This window comes from Helicoverpa armigera, chromosome 16 (genome assembly GCF_030705265.1).
Source record: "Helicoverpa armigera isolate CAAS_96S chromosome 16, ASM3070526v1, whole genome shotgun sequence".
NCBI lineage: Eukaryota > Metazoa > Arthropoda > Insecta > Lepidoptera > Noctuidae > Helicoverpa > Helicoverpa armigera.
Genome location: NC_087135.1, coordinates 7,535,244 through 7,552,628, shown reverse-complemented (window position 1 = coordinate 7,552,628; position 17,385 = coordinate 7,535,244). Strand labels below are relative to the sequence as shown.

Here is a 17,385-nt window from a genome sequence, read left to right as displayed (position 1 = left end):
GTATTCATGCATTTTTAAGTACAGCTTTATCGGTGTTGTTCTTTAGAATTATATTAATAGAAGCTTCACCTGTTTTCAGGCGCATATAACACAGCCTCATACATTTCCGACAACCAACACGCAACATTCTCCCACCCAATTAAACAACGTAAAAATGACACCACCTCCTCCACCACCACGGTGGGCTAAACCGCCATTTTCCAAGCCATCCTTATCTCCGAAATCGGAAGCTTTCAGCCCCATTAACAAAGTATCACAGAATGGAAACATAACAGTCACTACCACAGTTACATTCTGTGTCAATAACACACAAATTCACAATCATCAAATCAATGAAAGCATACAAAGTGACAGGTTACAACTAACGCTTGCGTCTAATGCAGTCAATAACAACAGTAGCGCAGACTCTGTATTCAGCATCATGGATACAGGAAAAAATATTGCTGATGCTAATGGAGAATCCCAGGTGAGGATCATTAGATTAATGCATGTTTTGTGCACCCCTGAATGCTTTGCACGTTATTTTTTGCCATTGCCATGTATTTTATTTGTTTCTAACATATAAAGAGTGTGTTGTTTTCTGTTTTCGAAACTATAATTAAGGTAATATAACTTATGGACTGACTATAACTTCCTGTTCCCGTATAGAACATGATGCACCGTATGTCACCAGAGGGAGAGTGCATCAATGCAATGACAGCTAGTTTGCACGGGAGCTTCAAACGTCAAATGACTGAACAGAATAATGTTGAACCAGGATCACCAATAGAGCCACAGTCTCAGACAAATACATCCGATTCGGCGGATCCGATTGTAAACAGTTTGACTAAATCTAGTAGCACTTTTGCTCCTAATCAATTAGTGTCTCCTAACGGCACAAATTCTGTTACAAGTGGCATATTTTCTCCAACGAGTCAGATTAATTCCCCTGTTTCTAACGACACGATTTCTTCTAAAAGCGGGGTCTTTTCTCCTTTGAGTCAAACTAACAAGAGCGAGATCTTTTCTCCTATATCGAGAAGTTCCCCAATATCAGGGAAAAATGTTTTCTCGCCGACGTCCAACCACTCAATTATATCTCCGATGATGGGGAAAGACCGTGATAAAGTTCTGTCTCCAAATACGAATACAACGAGCACTACGCCGTCTGGTAGATCGAGGAGGAGTAAGCACTCCCACCGAAAGGAGTCCAAACATTATCAGGTAGTGTACATATTTATGAATGCATCATTTCATGTGCATTTAAGATGTTACTAATCGCACGATATCTTAACAACAAGTAGCACAGTCTTGCATCACAACTAATTCGCACATAATTTGATTTCTTTGACCCTACTTTTTGAAACTTTTTGATTTTTTGTTTTTAAGTCCTTAAAAGGTTTTTTTTAGAGAGACTATCACATTTTTGTATCTAATTTTTCAGGAATCTGATATCCTAGAATCTCCAGGGGTGTATTGCCGAAGTTCACTAATTGACAAAGTATCAGACTATGAAGATATTTGGGGACCAGAAAGCAACAGTTGCTCTACATTTAAGCCGCTGAAAGCAGAAAATGAAAATAATATTCACAATGGTCTGATGAAAAGCAAAAGACCTGATCTTTTGCCAGACACTTTACGTGAGTATTGTAAACTTTACGCCATTTATTGCATTTTAATTTCATACTACATATATTATTGTTTAAAACGTTCAAATTAATAATATTAAAAATCATTACATTATTATATATTGAGCTGTCCTTAATCTTGCCCTTTAATTTATTGCAGCCAAACTAAATGCAGCAAAAAGTACACAATCCATATTGGAAAAAGAAAATATACTTCTACTTAATTCAAATGAAAGTCTGAATGAAAAGAAAACCCTTTCGGATAGCTCGCTGAAGAAGAGTTTTAGAGGTTCAAATGAGATAATAGCAACTACCAACAGCAAGGGAGATGTAATACCAAAGAGGCCAGATAAACTTAATATTTCTATGAACATGAACAAAAAATTGACTGAAGAGATCGAAGCTGTTATTAAAATTAGGGAGAACTATAGTTCTGAAAGTATGGAGACAATGAAATTAGAAGACGATTGTGCTCTAAATTCTATTGGTGATGAATCTGAAAAAGATAATGCTGGCAGTCCCTTCTACGCTGATCCTGTAGATGCATTAAAGGAAGTACGTAATTTGTAATTAAATTAAAAACTTACTTGTGGTTATTTTAAGTAGAAATAAATATCTATGTAATATATTTTTTACTACAGGCTGCCTTGCCACAAGTGCAACGACGAAAGCTGCTGAGGGTCGGAGTAAATCTGTCCCAACGTTACTCGGAACCGCCGACCCAGAATCATCCGTACTACCCATTACGTGACATGCATAGTATTGAAGAGCTCTCTCGTGAGTACTACTTCTAATTCTACCAATGTGACATCATATTGTTTTGTAAACAGATTGATTCGGTGCCTATTGTATTTATGATTTGACTTGGAGTGTGTTACTATTTGCTGTCTAATTGTAATGTGTCCTTAATAATTTTCCTCTTTATTTCTAGCATCGTCGCCAAATACATCGTCATCGGTGGATAACCTGATGTCTCTACGGAGCAAACCGAAGATGAAGCCAGTACAGCCGCCACGAATCGCGAACAAGCCACCCTCAGGCAAGAACGACCAGACTTGGACCGTTGATTCCAGTTGGGAGTTTATAAGTCAGTGTTAGAATACGAGATACCGTAGAACAGTAGATGGTGCTTGTACAATTTGCTCTTGCACTCCCAACATCCCCCAAACACTGCTTAACATTAGCCCACTGAAATACATGGATGGGTTTAATTATATTGCAAAAATCTCTAATTTCAAACTCTTGGCACATGACCAATATTTACCCCCAATCAGCATAAAAATATTGTCTTCACTTTTATAAAAAACATTTTGACCAGAATTTGTCATTTTAGAAATTTATATTTTTTGGCAGCCCTTTTGTAATCTGATTTATTCACACTTTTGAAGAGTAGTAAACTAAAGAGCATGTATTTTTGTTTACAGACAAGAATGAGGAAGGTTCAAACGGTGAAAACGGTACGTTCCCCTCGCTGGCCGAGCAGGAATGTCGGCTGAGTGCTGTCGACGATGGCACGCAGCATCTGACTGTACATCAAGTGGTTGCTCAGAGGTAGGGACCAATCCAGTAGTAGAATTAATTTGATTCTTCGAAACAACAACTTACAATAAAGTCAACTTTGACAACTAGACTAATAATACTTTTTGAAAGATCTCGAAAACAGGTTCATCCCTACACTTATTTTAAGCTGTTTTAAATTCACTGATGTACCTCTATATATAGTAACTAAACATTTGCTATATTCAATGTTATGTTACGTTCCATTAGATTCCCTGATCTACGGCTGAATGCTGAGCCAACGATGTTACCAGAAGAAGTGAGGTCGCCACCAAGAGCTTCGTGTTACGACAACGTTCATGATCTAAGACCCTTATCTGAACAGGTAATGCATACTTTTTAACTAACTGTATTTAAATGAAACAGCGTTTAACTTATCCATGAACCGGCCCTGTACATAAGGGACTTGATAAAAAAATATAATGTCGTGCTCTAGTGTCGCCTTCAATTACAAAGGAAACCTCGTAGCTATCCACACACTTATACCTAACTGACACGCGATCATTGAACGCCTATGCTGAGCAAAATCTAGTGTGAAGGTATTCTTAAAGCTATCATATGCACGCGTAGTGTACAATCCACTACTTCACACTAAAATGACGCATATCATTCTTTCACTTCAAGTGTTAACAATGAAGACACGCACTATATTGAGCTAAAGGGTTTCTGTTTAATCAGTATTGTGATGTCATAATAGTTTTAATTGAAAACCTTATCTATTTGTCAGGCGAGCGACGATGGCACAGTATTTTCCGAACCTTGGGACAGCTCGCAGTGGGACGGGCTGATTCCTCCTTCGAATGGCCACCAAATTTATGATAATGTAAGTTTCAAATTACTTTCGAAAATTTACGAATTGACGAAATTAGTTTAATCAACTTCCTGCTGCTTGGGTTTGATGACCTAGGTTAATTTTAATTTGTTTATCTATTTAGGACGAGCCGTGTGAATGGGAGTCTCCCATCCCGAGGAGAGGACCAACTGTTGCCACGAGGGCGAAGAGCTTCAGGGACCGACTGGATCCATTACTGGGTAAATATTAAAGTTAACTACCTTCCGCCCGCGGTTTCACCCGAGTCTGACTTCCCACCATCGATGATCCATTATTTCAAGAATATACAGCATATTACATTTAAATTACATAATTACACCGACTACCGGAACATTATTGCTTGTCATTACAGTCACACATAGTAGCAATATTTCCACTATGCGATAAATCAATTGATACATTTCTCCCCATTGAAGATGAGCCGCGACGTCAGTCCACGTGCAGTCGGTTTAATTATTTACTCACGTTATACAACGAAGTCATCACACTATGTAAATACATTTTAATATGCAGCACGCTCTGATAATTGATAATACTCCACTCATTTATATTACACTAAAGCGAAAGAATTACTTTTAAACCATCTCTAAACAATACATGCAAGCGTGGGTTATTAAGTCATTTTTCGGTCATTGCTATCAACAGCCACGTTTTTCCCCGTATTTGCTTATTTCAGTACAATATCTCGGTGCAGTATTCCAACCGTATCACTTGACGCAAACTCACAGCTGTTCTCCGCACAATGCAGACCGATGTGTAATTAATCAATTATTACACATCATTATCAAATTAATTAATTTAGTAGAGCACACACAATAGGACCGCGGCGCACATCTGTTATCTATTACTACATTAGCTCTGTAAATAAATTAATTATGGCTAAAGGGCAAAGGTTTGCGCGTGCCGTGAATTTCTCAGACATTCTCAGTGTCCGGAGCAGTGCAGTGACAGTCGCTTTCCAACCCGCGTTGGAACAGCATTAATCTTCAGCCGCTCTCCGTGTGAATGAGAAACTACCGTTTCAAGTCTTTCGTTCATGCGGGCAAGAACCGCCGCGTAATCAGCCATGAAGTGGTTCAAAAAGTGGTTCCAAGGAAAGTGCGAGAAGTTGACTGAGGAGATGCCGGGCCCTAGCAAGGATGAACCTTGGTTGAGAAAAATGGATTCATTGAAGCAGTTCGTACCTCCTGATGAAGAAGTGGAGGTGGCGGAGGAAGCTTTGAAAGTTTTGGATGTGTATGTGCCTGTGACTCGTGATGTGTTTGCGTTGACGACGATTAAGAATTTCCGAGCCGACTCGCTAAACGAATTCGTCTACGAAAGTGATTGGGTGTTCGTATCCCGAAAACAGTTGTTAGAGCCCAGATTCCAACGACGTCTCAAGAAAACTGACACGTTGACTGATCTATGCAGATCATTGGCCGAGAGAAGCGTCAATAGAAGACGAGCAGAAGTGATCGCTAAACCGCCCAACTGTCACTGTCATGTATTGAATTCCTGCGAAAGTGAGAAACCGTTACGTTCGAATTTGTTTCGAAGAATGTTGAGTAGCTTTAAAAGATTTTGGCGATGCCTTTATCATAAAGCGAAAAATTGCAGGGTATTTAAAAGTGAAGAAGTAGTTGAAATTCCGATCCTACCAGAAGACCCTCTCGAATCATTCGCGTCCACTAGCATGTATCTATGTAGGTAATAATTGTTTATTTTCAAATACTAATTTAATGCAATCATACTTAGATTAAAGCTGTCTATAATTATCACGAAATGAGGTTGGAACAATAAATATATCACTTTAATGCAACAACGTGCACTAATTATGTTTTAATTCGTCGTTACTATGACAATATTAAGTTTTAATTACTTAGGGCTTTCAATTATCTCATCTGGTTTCATAACATTTATCTTTGTAAAACGCTAAGTACATAACGGTGATGATAATTATTCCAGTCACCAACTCATTAGCATTGTTAGAATTTAATCTTACTGTTTATTTTAGTGACAAAGTATAAAACTTTCGTTAAATGGACATGTAATCTTTCGATACTGAACTGACAGCCTTGCCTATAATGACAATTTCTGGTTCTTATTGACCACTTAAAAAATCTAAAGTTACTTGAATTATTAAAAACCAATACTGTTTCGTTCATTAAAAGTCCTCAAAACAGGCACACATTAAAGTAATTTTATCGCTAAATACCGCAATAGGGACATGCAAGTACATAAACATCAGATCTGTGAGTCACAGTCGAATGACATAAGCTCCAACCGGGTGTGCCGATATGGGTCAAAAAATCCCTCCGACTAACGTTCACACACAGAGTAATAATATTTTATTATCTGTGTATCTAGATTATGAGGTCATAATTTCCGACGTGCATCCATCGTGATTTTACTGTGTGCTAAGGACATAATAGTAATTAGGTACATATTACTAAATACTTAACTAATCATTGTTTTGTTGTTGTTTACTATTTAATCTTTATTTATGGCAGTGATAAGGATAATCTGAGTAATTAGAGAAAGGATGCGTGTTTTGAGTCGACATTGTTGATATTTGAATTTTCGTCACTGTTTATGAGCCTAATGGTATGAGATCAAATTCGAGGTTCAGGTTTTCTACCTAACGACGTGAATCTTTAGAGAGAATAACCTTTTTTAAATTGCAATTTTCTTACTGCAAATATTTTGAACACGATTCGCTTTACCAATTACTTAACATTATTAAACATAGATTAAACATTTTCTCTGCTTTTATTATTTACAGCGGCAGGAAGAGTGCGTGCTTTACGCGGTGGCCGTCAGACGCGCGGCGCGGGCGCTGCGCTTCGGGCATATGCGCTACACCTAGCGCAGGACAAGAGCACAACGTTTGCGCAGAACATCGACAACTTTATAGCATGTACCCTCGATTCTAAGGATACTAGTCCGCAGGTGAGATTATCAAAATTATCACATTGACGAGGTTTAAGTACTTAACTACTTTTTAATCCCTGACGCAAAAAAGGGGCGTTGTGAGTTTGACCACTATGTTTGTGTGCCTTAGTCCTTATAATATGGGCGTATAATGCATGGTGATTTATTGTAGCTTTTTTATATCTACCTATATTTCAAACATAATGTGATATTCAGTTCTGTGGTCAAACAAGCCCTAGAAATTAAGTAGGACTGAACAAGGTGATTACTATCATCATCATCATCATCATCATCATCAGCCTATCGCAGTCCACTGCTGGACATAGGCCTCTCCAAGTGCACTCCACTGAGATCGATTTTCGGCTTCTATACTGATTACTATATTTTATACTTAATGTTTTTTTTTTCAGGTAATGATGCGCAACATGAGGCAGTTTATGTCAGGAATGAAGAACTATTTGGTCAAACATGGCGAGAGGGAGTTTGAAAAAGAAGTTGAAAAAGAAAGGCTCAAGGTAATAATTATTTTTCCGTTTTTCGATTTCGTTATTCGATGGAAATTATCTAATACCGAATAGCTCATTTTACATGCTTTTTATTGACTGATAATGAAACTAGTATCTGACTCTTCATAAGTGCATGCAAAGGCCTATTAAAAAAAAATAATTTTCATCCCACCATCTCGGAAAGAGTAGTTTTACCCTTTGATATCTGAGCGCAAAAGCCGTTTTTATCCTCTAGAGCGGCAAAGTGATTTGAATTTAGAACATCGTGTGCAATACTCCATTTGTGACAATCTTAATAAGACTTTTCAAACAAATACATATTTATTAAACAAATAAAATACTGCTTAAAATAATTATTCAATTAATTTTGTAATTTTTATTATTGTTTTTAAATAGATTTTTAACCTCGTTTTATTTTTAAACTGAGTTTTCAAATAAATGAACTTTAATAGGTACTTCTTTTTAATTTGATACTCATATGTGCGCGCCATTTTGTTTTTTTTTTTGCATTTAGTAATTTCCTCGATGAGGTGGGATGAAAAGTTACGTGTTGTACTCGAGTGCAAAGATTTTTCACCTTGTGCTCTTTTGATTCCCTCGCTTTCGCTCAGGATTCTAATTATTGAAACACTCGCTACGCTCGTGTTTCAATTTTAGAATCCTTCGCTTGCTCGGTCATCAAAATTGAGCCCGCGGTTAAAAAGCAACTTTGCACTCTTGTATAACAAATAACTATTGGCATCAATGTTAAAATATTTTTTACAGAGTCTAAATATCCCAAAATACACAAGAGACAGAACCTAATATATTTTTTTTTCAATTCCAGTTAAAACCAACGGAGTTCCTGAACTTGGACGCGATCTTAGAAGGCGTGATGCACCGACTGGTGGTGCGGCCGCTGCGAGCTCGTCTCTACTCGCTGCTGGCCGCGTGGCACTCGGCCGATGTGAGACGACTACATTCTGCTATTGAACGAGCTCAACATGCTACGCCATTGCAGCTGGGGATAAAGGTACCTTTTTTTTTCACTGGATAAAAATACTACTACGCATGCCCTTCCCGTCGGGGGACGGGAGAGGGATATGTGGACTCCCCAGTACAGACGTTCCAAGTATACCCACTAAAAAGGCCAAGCGGCACTCCGACCTCGCCTGAGTGAAGGATTTGCCGTTCATGCTTTCACTAAAATTCCATTAGAATTTTCAAAAATCTAAAATTAGTCGTCCCGATTCGCTCATAACTTGACCTTGTGTGATTTTCACATTGAATCCTTGGTTCTACAATCCGCAATTTAATAGGAGTCCGTACATATGAATGAACTTGCCTTTTGATTTGATAAGACTATATCTATGGTTAATTGAAGTGAGATCCATTATTCATGTTATTTCAAATTGAGTATAGTTGAGAGCACTACTAGTGTTAATATAAAGATATTCTTCCAGGAATCTACAAAGGTACCTTCCACGGCTGTGCTGGCTGTGATCTCGAAGCATTTCCTCAAGATGCAGGAAGCTGACTCGCCCCTGGACAAGCTTGAGAACCTACTGGCAGCCATATCAGTTATGTTTAATGCTGTAAGTAAAGAATCATCTCTTAATATTCAAAATATCATGTCAGAAAACTACATCTTGACTTGATATTTTTAATCGAATGACTAATGTTCTTTTCGTACTCATTCATATAACTACTACTGTAAATCCTTCATACCCTTCACCTAGCTACTAGGCTTTTCAAATCTATCTAATCTGATGGTCAATTAATTTCTTCCCAGATCCGTGGCGAACGGTCCGTAGGCGCAGACGATCTACTCCCCGTCCTCGCGTGGACGATCGCTCGCAGCCGTCTAGTCTGTGCGGAACTCGAAGCGGAGCTGATGGCTGGTCTACTGCCAGCTGCGTTGTTAGCAGGGGAGGGGGGATACTATTTGACTGCCTTGTTCTCTGCGGTGGCAGTCTTGAAGAGACTGGCGCCTGAACCGCAGCCTGACAGTACTACACCTGTAAGTGTTCTATTATTTTTGCTCCATTTTGTATATCACAAATGAATGCCGGTTTTTACATCATATAATACAAACAACGACTTTAATCTTTTGTATGAAGTATGGCACACAGCTGTTTGGGCTTTTTGTTTGGCATGCATGATACAGCCATCAAGCTAAATCGGGAAGCAAAAATGCTCAGCAATAAAGATTTAAATTAAGATCAGCAACGTCATGTTCAGCAACATTCGGTCATTGGGTTACTTCGTAGTAATTTATTGCAAGCTGGAACGAATAACGAATCATGCATCTGAGCCAAACCCCGTCGATGGATTTAAGTCTTACGAACTCCTATTTCCCTACAGTGGCGTCGCGGCTCAGTAGACACAACCCGCGAGCAGTGCCCAGTGGCCGTCGTCCGGGTGGTGCTCCCGGACGAGTGCCGCGGCTCGATCCGCCGCGTGCCTGTGCCGTGCCGGCCCGGCGCGCGCGCGCGGGACCTGTGCCGTGCGCTGGCGCACGCCGCCGCTATAACTAACCCGCAGGACTATGCGCTGTTCGCGCTACATGATGGACATGGTATGTTGGTTTGTTATCTAGCTGACCCGGAAAACTTCCTATTGTTTAAACCCTCCCTCGACCTCTACAAATATTTGAAAGCGAAAATAAGACAAACGATCCAGCTATACTCGAAGTTTAGTGAGACTAACGAACAGGTTTTCATTTTTGTACCTACATTTATTTGTAGATTTTTAAGTAGGTATACAATGTGTCCCGGGCATAAGTGACCGCCCGAAATTTTTTGAATATTTGTACAAACTTAAGGATAATTTCTTTTATATTTTTGAAAAAAAATCATTAAAAAAATTTTATTGTCAGGCCTGTTAATAACAAGCTTTGCTCTTTTTTTACCGAGTAGGAGTCAATTTCAACTGACTGTATTTTTGCATTTGTTTGAAATAGCAGCAAACATTGTTCTGAGCTATTGTAGGAAATATCATGTAGTTTATTAATAAATTAAAAGAAAGTGATATTAAGGGGGCATTTATTGGACTTATTTTGGAAAAACTGAAAAAAAGGCGTTATTTTCTTTGAATTTTTCTTTTCTTTTATTTCTAATAAATGTTTTATTACATTTTTGTTATGTTTGATAAACTATGATGTCGGCTTGTCAATAAAGAAAAAAGAATTTAAAAATATGTAAAAACTTAGGAAATATCTTAAAATAACTGCAGCACGTCACAGTATTTACTAAAAATCATTTAAAAAAAACCAAAGGCGGTAAGTCCCAAATATAAAGGAAATTATCCTTAATTTTGTACAAATATTCAAAAAATTTCGGGCGGTCACTTATCCCCGGGACACATTGTATATGGTAGATAATAAATAGATAAATAGACAATATTATAAATGATGAAGTTTTTGTGATTCAGATCAAGTTGATCTCATAATAATTATCATGGTGAAAATTGATCTGGACAAGAGTTCTAACTGACTAAAATAATAAACAATTATACACTGCTTTATAATATTTTTTTCTGGCAACGCACCAAAATTATCTAAAGCCAAAAGTATTCGTTATTTCAATGTTATTATTTTTGTTTCAGAAACAATGCTAAATGAAAACGACTGCCCTCAAGAGGTGATGTCAGAGAAAAGTGGACAGAACTTTACTCTGGCCTACAGGAGAATAGATGCTAAGATCGCCTGGCCTCAGCAGGCCCTTCTATCTTACCCTTAGACTGCTTGCACACCTAGCAATACGAAGCAACAGCAATCTCTTAGCAATAGAAGATACACAAAAATATTTTCAAGAAAATCATCAATTACATTCTCTTACGAATCGATTCTTCGATTCGGTTGTCAATCATGCTCATTATCAATAAGACATCAACTATATTTCGAACGAATGAAATCTATATTTTTATCACCATAATAATAAAATCAAAGTGATATTTTATTCAACTGATTTTGTAAGTGCTAACGTTTTCTAAGCTTACCCTACTTATAAGTACATCGCTTATAGGCAATATTTTTAAAGCGTCGCTACTCAACGAGCATACTAATGTCATATAACTGTAGCTTTTTTACTCAGTAATGTATAAGTACCTAATTTTTATAATTATAATCTGACTGAACTTCGGGACGTGGCTCCCAATTTTGTACATTTTGTATCGCGTGGGGAGCTATCATTCGGTGGATGTGATGTATGGAGAAAATGTTCACCATTTTTTTATGATATTTGTGTAGTACCTACACCTAACTCGATGTTCGCAGTTAGGGGCTAATCGTGCTGTCTTATAAAGGCAGCTTTTATTTCTTCAAGTGTGCGTTTGTGTATGTTCCTAAATTTCGACGCGTAGGTACACTAAATAAACTCACCAAATTGTTGTTTTAGTTTAATAAATTTTAAGTATTTCTTTAAACATTTCTAGTACTAAAATTTACTTTTGAAGTATCTATACATATTTTTAACTCTTACTAACTTGTTTATGAACTGTGATGTTAATCGTATTAATTAGTAATACTGTAAGGTTTTGTATTAATTTTTGTATATTCGTAGAGCTGTTTCTTAATATAATTTATTTATATGTAACATTAAGGTACCAACAAAAAGTTTTAAAAAGTAAAAGGTAAATTATAACAAGTCTGCAGAACCTATCCATGATTGTACTAAAAATGGATAGTTTATCTACTATGCTAACTTTCTAAACAACAATAGGTAAGTTTGCAGATATGGTTACAATTTACCTCTTATTTTATAACGTATTCAGATGAAACATTGCCTTACATTTCTTCGCGGACAATATTTTTGTAGTTCGTATTATTCAATAAACAGTGCAATCGGAATAAATGCGTACGATTTGGAGAAATGATTGAATTAGTTGAAATAAGTAGCACGAGTAGAAAATCATAAGTACCAAGTAACTTCTTCTAACACTGCCAAGCGAAGCATTCGATAAGACCTATCCTGTTTTTGAAGAACAATTTAAAACGTTGAATTTTCCAATAGATAAGTTTTCATTAAATGCATGTTCTTTCACGCTTCATTTAGCTATCATGATCATTTAAATACATTACGAAACTTCTCTCATTATGATACCCCTTTTGACGCTCGAACTATATCCTGAGAAAATCTCTCAAATTGTGGAAGATATGACATCAAACCTGGATGTTATAGTTTATTCCTACCTAATTTAATTGTATTGTCGATCGCCTTCTCCATTATTTAAAGACTGAACCTTATTATAAGCCCTCTTCTTTTTCATTGCTTTGAAAAAATGTAGACGGATTCCTAAGAGTCAACCTATACTGCCATAGTTTTATGTTTTAAAAACTCACTGTGTGAGAATTTAAGAACAACAAAACCTTTTTAAATATTTCGTAAGCATTTCTCCAAGACTCGTACATTCACAACAGTACATTGTAGTAGGCAACCGATTCTGGATATGTGACCGGCGTTCGCGCACTGTAAAGCGCGCCATTTTGTATTTATTACGTCACTCTTATTAACGTTAGTTGTAAAACACGTATATTGTGTTTTGATAAAGTTTTCAGTCATATTGTGAAAGGAGTAAATGGATTTTTACCAAATTTAATATGAGGTGTTTTATTTTATACTTTTGCTATAAACCTACCCCACGACATGGCTAATCAAGTGTATCCTTGGTCCTGTTACACTTGTAGTTTTTAATATCTATATCTATACTGCAATCTTGCATACTACACTATCATATACAAATATCCTACAGTCAAATTGCAAAGTATTTTATTAGTCCGAACGAGCGAATAAAGTAAGAAATAACTTATCAACTCGCCATTGACAAGAGGACCCAAAAATTAAAACCTATTCAGCATAAACAAATTGAACAGTGAACAACCCTGCATAAGAATTACTAAGCAACCACTGTAGCTTAGCGGTCCACAAAATGTTATTAACGCGACCATGACAACAAATGGACAAACGACTATCGATCACACTTCCCCATTCTTCAGAAAACTTTGGCACGCACAGTGGAACCATGCTATACCCACTGGATGAAAAACACACTATGCAAGCGAATTTCCCTAAAAAGTTGCCCGTACCCCATTGGGATCGGGTCCACTTGGAATATCCAGTGAGGAAGCATCCGGGAACTGGGCTTTCCAGTGAAACTATCAGCCGAAAATGGAGAGACCAACCGGAGATATTGAAAGAGATGGTAATTCCTTATTCTAATTATGACGTTTGAAGTAACTAAATACTTATTGTGCAAATTAGTTAAATTTTGGAATGTAGATTTTATTATTGAAAGAAATAGTGAATACATTTTGGCCTTATATAAATAACAAGACATGGTGGGAGGACCAGGGGCTCAATTCTGCTAATTTTATTTAAGCGACGTAGGTACGATTACTATCCGACTAAGATTCAATCACGACTCAACTCCGTTATTTTTTCTTTTAAATAAACGTTTCTATTATTTTCCGTGCTTCAATATTGAATCATATTGTCTACAAATGATTTACGAGTACAATGATTTTTATAGACCAAATGCGAGACCAACGGCACACCAATCAAATTACCAAAATCTATTCCTTATGAGGATAAACGGGGGTTGAAGTTTAAAGTGTACATAAGGAAATACGTGGGGGAGTTCATAGAGTGTACAGAAGGAAATACATAGGGGAGTTCATAGAGCGTACATAAGGAAATACATAGGGGAGTTCATAGACTGTACATACGGAAATACATAGGCGAGTTCATAGAGTGTACATAAGGAAATACATGGCGACGCGAGTAAGGTTTTAGAAGTGAGGATCTTAAAATTTGTAGTTAGCCCGCTTATGATAAAAAAAAAACGTAGACGCAGTCGCGGGCGACCGCTAGCAAAGAATAACATGGAATTAGAATAATTTTAATCATTTTATTTAAAGGAATCATTTTTTAATGTTGAAGCATTAATAATGAACGCTGAAGCATTAATAATGAACGCTGAAGCATTAAAAAATGATTCCTGGCGCCACATTATTTACATAAAATCCACGCAGAAATGCAACATTATTCGCGTCTTATATCTATTAGGTACTATGACTCAAGGAAGTCTGACTTTCCCATGAAGACAATTTGTTTTTCACACAATATGACGCTGAACTGTGCAAATATCTACATATGTATTGTGTACAAATTGTGACAATTCTGTATTCAACAGAGGACACCAGTGGAAGAGATCAAGAACTATTTTCGTGATTACAACATTACACAACAGTTGACAAGGTCACAGACTACTGAACACTACGGCTTCAAACTGCCTGATACTAAGCGATTCAATAAACATACGTCATGTATGGAGAATGAGTATGTTTATCCGCAGCCTAGGAGGGTATGTAAATTACTAGGTATTCTACATTTTAGCTAAGAAAGTCTATGTAACTCCAACTCTTAAAAAATACACACAAAGTTCAGGGAGCCATTAAGGTTCAATGTGGATGTGACCTGTCTGATAAAAAGTTTCATATAATGTAAGGGTTTAATTAAAATTCCAGATAATCGATAGACCTCCACAATTATCTGCGCATGGCACAACCGAGATGCGAAGCCATTACACTCCACCAGTCATACCTCCTCGTTTGGTTACCGATAAAGACCAATTCAAGCTTCCTACTAGACTACCGAAGGAACCCGTAAGTTTTCTCAGTTCAGTTACACTTTTATAGTACTTAAGTCAAGAAATGGAAATCGAATGAAATACGAAATTAAAGAAACAATGATGAATCTTCTCCGCTTAAAAATCTCAAAAATAATTTTACATAGCAAGTAGACGAGCCTCACAATTTGCGCCCTAATAGCCCCAAAGATCAACCAACATTTTTGCTATACGTAACCCACGTTTTATCTTCCTAGCTTCCTCTCGAGCCAAGCTGGCGAACAGAATTAGAACCTCTGGACACTACACATGAAGGTTTCGAGAAGTACTTAGACCCATACCTGACGACCAGCAGACTGCACCATCGACCGTATACTGCCGATCAGCTGCAAAGACCTTCGTGTAACAAGGACGTGGTCACTTATTATACTTTCAAGGACATAACTTGGGTGAGTTATCATCGAAAATTGAGTGGGCAACTGTAGAGTGTCCTTGTAAAACAAATATTTTTTTTAATGTGCCAGATTTGAAATCGTCGATGTTGAGCTTTAGAACTCTAATGATAGACTTTTCTGATGAAGTCAGAGTAATTCGGAAATAACAAACCGACCAATCAGATTTACTGACGATTATAACGTGGCTGGGACTTCATAATGTTTTAATTAGATGTTTTCTAAACAACAATCGAATGTTTGAATTCCGACACCTGCAATATTTTCAGACAAGAACTAGAAAACCTGAAACGGAGTGGCGACTACCAGTTCCTAGACCAAAGTCTGTGTATGACAGAGAAAAGTTCAAGGAAGGCGTCAGAGAGATAAGAACACATAACAAATTGCAATGGGTGCCTGGGTAATATACCTGTTGTTTTATGGATCATCCACTTACTACTTTATTGATCACAACTCAAACAAATCTATTACCCTGTAATGATGTTACACCTAATAAAAACGACCATTATTTAAGTAACTTAACCACAGTTTTCCTATTCTTTTCTAGAACTTTCCGAACTGAAGCGAGAGATAACTACATACCACCAACATTGCAACCAGTGTCTCAAATTCACAACTACGAAGAAGAAGCTAGAAGTTTCTACGAAAAATCTATAGCAGATCTATCGACCAACATTCATGAGGAATATAATGCCTTCCAGAAACAATATTGTACGGAGAACTCCGTTGTAGGGTCGAGGAAACCTATCTGTACTGTACTCGATCAGTTCACTGAGAAAAATAAGAGATTAGAAAGGAAAAGTGTTCATATAGGATAAGGTTGAGAGTGCGTAATACATTTGATTAGAAAAATAAACAATAGGAAAAAGCAAATGAAGTTTGATTATCGTACCTAATGCGAAAGCCTAATGTATTTTAAACAAACACAATTTTCTTAATTAAATACTAAATAGCGAAATGAATGACTAATAACTTCTCATTACATAAAATAAATTGAACTAGGAATTATTGGTAAAGTACAAATACATTTTAATTTAATAACCGTCTGGGGCGTCACAATCATATTTCCTAATCTTAACCGTGACGCATACGTAACATTACTTTGATTTAGCCATTTAAATAATACAAAACATAGTTACCACTCAAATCATAGATAAGGACTTATTACAACAAAACTTATTTAATTTTAATTGAGAACATAAACGAAATCAAATATCTATGCTTAATAGATTTTCAGTTTGACAATCACAATCATGACTCATACATAACACTAAAAAAATTAAAGAGTAAAAATAATGGATTCCAACAAAAAAGCATAACGAAACAAGATGTTCAGTAAAATTAAATGGAAATAGTATACTTCCTAATAGTAGTAGTAGTGATATCGTACGCCATTTACTTGATACAACCTTATTGGGTGATGATACTGTCGGGAGCTATCATTTACTCTTTGTACGTACAACTGGAGAATTGGTAAGCAAAGAACGAGAAGTACGCACTGCATTCATCTACCTTAGCTACCGTGTCATCCCATGGTGAGTTTAGCAAACAGACTAGGTGCTTATTTACTGTATTTTTTTCTTGCAATTGAGAAAAACTCTTAAATTATTTGGAAGAATCCCTTTTACAGCCTCGGGTTTTGAGAATAAACTCTGATTCTTTCACCCTTTAATTTTTTTTATTGGTTACAAGGGTGCATCATAAATAAGTGACCCACTAGATTACAGGTACCAATTGCCTTATGAATAAAGTGTTCTATCTTTGTGTAAATTTCCAAGTATCTAGGTGAAGTTGTATTTCAGTATTGGTGGCTTCCTTTGACGCGACGAAGAAATTACCTACTACGAACGGCATCTTTAAAGAGAAATTGGACATTCCGACAATCGGCCATCACGCCCCATAGAAATACGTGA

At 36.9% G+C, this 17,385-nt stretch overlaps 2 protein-coding genes across 9 annotated transcripts in view; both read left to right on the top strand.

Annotated features, from left to right (window-relative positions):
* Positions 1 to 12,992, top strand: part of Spri (sprint) — a 194,970-nt gene extending 181,978 nt beyond the window's left edge. For 5 of the 8 annotated variants that reach the window (XM_064038564.1, XM_064038563.1, XM_064038562.1 and 2 more), the window contains 17 exons: positions 80 to 466; positions 649 to 1,203; positions 1,424 to 1,619; positions 1,768 to 2,162; positions 2,249 to 2,384; positions 2,539 to 2,694; positions 3,032 to 3,158; positions 3,375 to 3,489; positions 3,892 to 3,987; positions 4,100 to 4,196; positions 6,761 to 6,927; positions 7,320 to 7,424; positions 8,242 to 8,427; positions 8,858 to 8,989; positions 9,187 to 9,414; positions 9,759 to 9,972; positions 11,001 to 12,992. In XM_064038564.1, the coding sequence (XP_063894634.1) occupies positions 80 to 466; positions 649 to 1,203; positions 1,424 to 1,619; positions 1,768 to 2,162; positions 2,249 to 2,384; positions 2,539 to 2,694; positions 3,032 to 3,158; positions 3,375 to 3,489; positions 3,892 to 3,987; positions 4,100 to 4,196; positions 6,761 to 6,927; positions 7,320 to 7,424; positions 8,242 to 8,427; positions 8,858 to 8,989; positions 9,187 to 9,414; positions 9,759 to 9,972; positions 11,001 to 11,134 (3,426 nt within the window). In that variant the 3' untranslated portion in view covers positions 11,135 to 12,992. The remainder of the gene's footprint in view (positions 1 to 79; positions 467 to 648; positions 1,204 to 1,423; positions 1,620 to 1,767; positions 2,163 to 2,248; positions 2,385 to 2,538; positions 2,695 to 3,031; positions 3,159 to 3,374; positions 3,490 to 3,891; positions 3,988 to 4,099; positions 4,197 to 6,760; positions 6,928 to 7,319; positions 7,425 to 8,241; positions 8,428 to 8,857; positions 8,990 to 9,186; positions 9,415 to 9,758; positions 9,973 to 11,000) is intronic. The other 3 variants (XM_064038566.1, XM_064038565.1, XM_064038568.1) reach the window with 3 other exon arrangements.
* Positions 12,993 to 13,415: 423 nt separating this feature from the next.
* Positions 13,416 to 16,319, top strand: LOC126055392 (uncharacterized). The gene is made up of 6 exons (XM_049844368.2): positions 13,416 to 13,595; positions 14,586 to 14,756; positions 14,920 to 15,057; positions 15,278 to 15,469; positions 15,742 to 15,872; positions 16,020 to 16,319. Exons 1-6 carry the CDS (start codon positions 13,416 to 13,418, stop codon positions 16,288 to 16,290), a joined length of 1,083 nt encoding a protein of 360 aa, XP_049700325.2. The 3' UTR covers positions 16,291 to 16,319.
* The last annotated feature ends 1,066 nt before the right edge of the window (positions 16,320 to 17,385 follow it).